This window comes from Molossus molossus, unplaced genomic scaffold (assembly GCF_014108415.1).
Source record: "Molossus molossus isolate mMolMol1 unplaced genomic scaffold, mMolMol1.p scaffold_m16_p_5, whole genome shotgun sequence".
Classification (NCBI taxonomy): domain Eukaryota; kingdom Metazoa; phylum Chordata; class Mammalia; order Chiroptera; family Molossidae; genus Molossus; species Molossus molossus.
This window is the reverse complement of record NW_023425388.1, coordinates 51993890-51997143: the sequence shown is the minus strand read 5'-3', so window position 1 is coordinate 51997143 and position 3254 is coordinate 51993890. Positions and strand designations below refer to the sequence as shown.

The window sequence follows — 3254 nt, the reverse complement described above, 5'->3', positions numbered from 1 at the left end:
GCAGTTAGTGCCTGGCAGGGCACATGGTGAATGATGATCCCAGCACATCTGGGGCAGGGGGGCTGCAGGCTCTCCATCCCTGTTTCTCCTTGGCTCCCTAGGGTGACAGAGTTGCCATGGCACATGATGTGGAGAATGCCTGGAAGACATGTAGGGTGAAGCAGGGCCACTGAATTGTCCTTGCCTCCTGGAGGCCCCTGGAGGCCAGGGTGTGTTTGGTATGGGCTGAGCCTCCCACCCTCCTAGCTTCATTTAGTTAATGTCAACACCCAGCTCTGCCTCCCAAGCTCAGCTCAGGGCCCCTGCGACCTCTCCCTTGAGACTTTTCTTCTCCCCAGTCCTGGCTTTTGGCACCCTGCCCAGCTGCCATGGTAACAGGCTCCAGGGTGACAAAGGAGGTTGCTGGGTCCTATTTCCTCCTGGTCCTGATGATGAGGATTTTCAGACCACAGAGACTGAACTGCTCTGCACCTACCTGGGCTACTTCTGTGTTCTCAGTCAGGGGGAGTTCAAACTCCCATCCCTGCCAGCAGGGCCATGTCTACCAGCCTGACCACCTGTGAGTGGAAGAAAGTCTTCTATGAGAAGATGGAGGTAGCAAAGCCGTCCGACAGCTGGGAAATCATCATGGACCCCAACCTCAAGCCCAATGAGCTGGCCCCTGGCTGGAAGCAGTACCTGGAGCTGCATGCCTCAGGCAGGTGAGAGGCCCAGAAAAGAGGGCCCTGCAGCAGCCTCTGACACGGCCCTGGGGACCTTCCAGGCCGAGGCAGAGAGATGCATGGAGCCTCATCCTGGTGTCAGATCAGTGTAGGGGGTGGAGAAGTAACTGCAAGGTAGGTCAAAGAGGCCTTGGGTCTAATCCCAAGTGTTCCACTGACTCCCGGAGTGACCTCGGCAAGTTGTGTTCTGTCTTTGGGTCTCGGTTTTTTATGGTAATTGAAGAGCTATAATATCTTCAATGCCCCTGTAATCTCTGACATTTTAAGCATTTTCTTATTTTCATAAAGAGTGCTGGGAACTGAAGGGAGGAGGCCATGAGGTCCACTAGGGAAAGCCATAGCTTAGTGATGGGGAGTCTGTCTCCGCCAGAGGCCAGGTGAAGAACTGCTGCTCCGTCTTTATTCTGTGCATAGGCTCACTCTACCTCTAAGCCTTGGGACACTTGGGACCTGTTCCCTGTGGCTCTGGCCAGCATGGGGATAAGAGCTCTCCCCACTCAGGACAGTCGGGCTGCTCTCTCTGCCAACCCTGCTTGGGCTGTGCTAAGCACTGTCTTGTGCTTATGTTGTCTGTGGGATGCAGGGCTCAGGGGCAGACTTGGCATCATCTCTACACCACAGCCTGGGCTGTGTGGTGCTTGGTGGCATCTTCTGGATTGAATTGAGTCCCTCATCAGAGGTCCTTCAGGGTCATCATACACGAGGGCCCAGAGAGGCTCAGCAGCGAGGGCAGACTCAGCCCAGTAGACCCTTGACTGCCTGAAAGCCTGTAACAGGGGCATGTGGGAGGTTCATCTAGGGGTGGAAGGACTTCACTGGAGGTAATGTGTGCTCCATCACTGAAGGTGTGAAAGCATTGGGTGAGGGCTGATGGACTGGGGCTCGGCTAGATGAGCCCCCGCCCGCTTCTCTCCATGTTTCCTGAGGTGGGGACTCTTGGGAGCCCAGGGTAGACAACATGGAAAGTGTTCACATCTGCATGTATGTGGACGGGGATGCAGAGCAGGATCCACTTGTCCAGTCTCTACTGCAGGGTTGATGGGATCTGAGGATGATTTGTCAAGGGACAGACAGTATCCTCTGTGGAGGAGTAGGGACCAAACTCTGTAGGCAATCCACTTCCTGCTGGGCTATTGCTCATCCACCCCACCAACCTGTGGATTCTCGGAGGTCTGTGCTCGGCAGTTAGAGGAGTCTCCTCTTCTCCTAGAGCAGGCAGGATGCTTGAGCGAGACGTGCTGGCCCTCCCCCTTATCAGAGTCTCAGGAGCTCTAACCCTCCTTATTGAGCACAATCACCCTGCGTTTCTCAGATGCGAAATAAGGCCCAAATCAGGGAGTAGCCGCTGTGCAGCACCCAGGTGCATGTCCTAAGTGCACTGGGGGAGCCGGGGCCACTAGAGGGAGCGCAGGAGGCAGGCTGGAGAGCACAGCTGGAAGCCAGATGGCTGCCTTGCTAGACTCCTGAGGACGCTGTGCTGCTCCAGGCCCCTCCCGGGAGCCTGCCAAGAGGAGGTGGAGCTGGCTGGTTCGAGCAACAAGGAACCCAGGGGGCAGGAAACACTCTGCTTCTACCTGCAGGCCCAGGCACACAGGGCCCTTCCTTTCCGGACTAGTACACCGCAAGCCGCCGCTACCAGGGAGGCCCATTTTCTCTGTCCCTCTCCCCCATCCCCGCAGGTTCCACTGCTCCTGGTGCTGGCACACCTGGCAGTCGCCCCACGTGGTCATCCTCTTCCACATGTTCCTGGACCGGGCCCAGCGAACGGGCTCGGTGCGCATGCGCGTCTTCAAGCAGCTGTGCTACGAGTGCGGCACGGCGCGGCTGGACGAGTCCAGCATGCTGGAGGAGAACATCGAGAGCCTGGTGGACAACCTCATCACCAGCCTGCGCGAGCAGTGCTACGGCGAGGACGGCGGCCAGTACCGCATCCACGTGGCCAGCCGGCCGGACAGCGGGCAGCACCGCGGCGAGTTCTGCGAGGCCTGCCAGGAGGGCATCGTGCACTGGAAGCCCCGCCAGAAGCTGCTGCAGGAGGAGGCCACCTGCACCTCCTCGGGGGCCTCCGAGGCGGCCGGCCAGGGGGGCTGGGGCTACAACTTCTTCTCTCTCCGCTGGTGCCTCTTCTGGGCCTCTCTCTGCCTGCTCATTGTCTACCTGCAGGTCTCCTTCCGCAGCTCTGTCTTCCTTTAGTGGAGCTTGTTGGGGTGGAGAATGGCGCATGCGGGTGAGAGTGAGGAAGACACGGCTCTGGTCCTGATTCGGCTACAGATTCGATATATGACACTGGAGAACTCAGCTACCTCTCTAGACCTTGGTGTATTACTCTGCAGAATGAGAGGTTTGCTGTAATCTAGGAGATACTTAATGGTCCCTGTACTAAAATGTACAGTGATGGGGGAAGGGGAGAAGGGTACTAAACCTACAGGGAGGGGACATCTCTCCACTTCCATCTCTACCCTGCTTCTTGATTCGTTTCCGTATCCCATACCCCATTAGGACCCCTTTAGGCCCCGTCTTGCCCCTGCCTCA

General features: G+C 57.5%; 1 protein-coding gene across 1 annotated transcript; it reads left to right on the top strand.

Annotated features, from left to right (window-relative positions):
• Nucleotides 1-431: 431 nt before the first annotated feature.
• Nucleotides 432-2915, top strand: RTP2 (receptor transporter protein 2). Its single transcript, XM_036243742.1, has 2 exons — nucleotides 432-701; nucleotides 2402-2915. The coding sequence occupies exons 1-2, from the start codon at nucleotides 538-540 to the stop codon at nucleotides 2913-2915; spliced, it is 678 nt and encodes a 225-aa protein (XP_036099635.1). The 5' UTR covers nucleotides 432-537.
• Nucleotides 2916-3254: the final 339 nt, after the last annotated feature.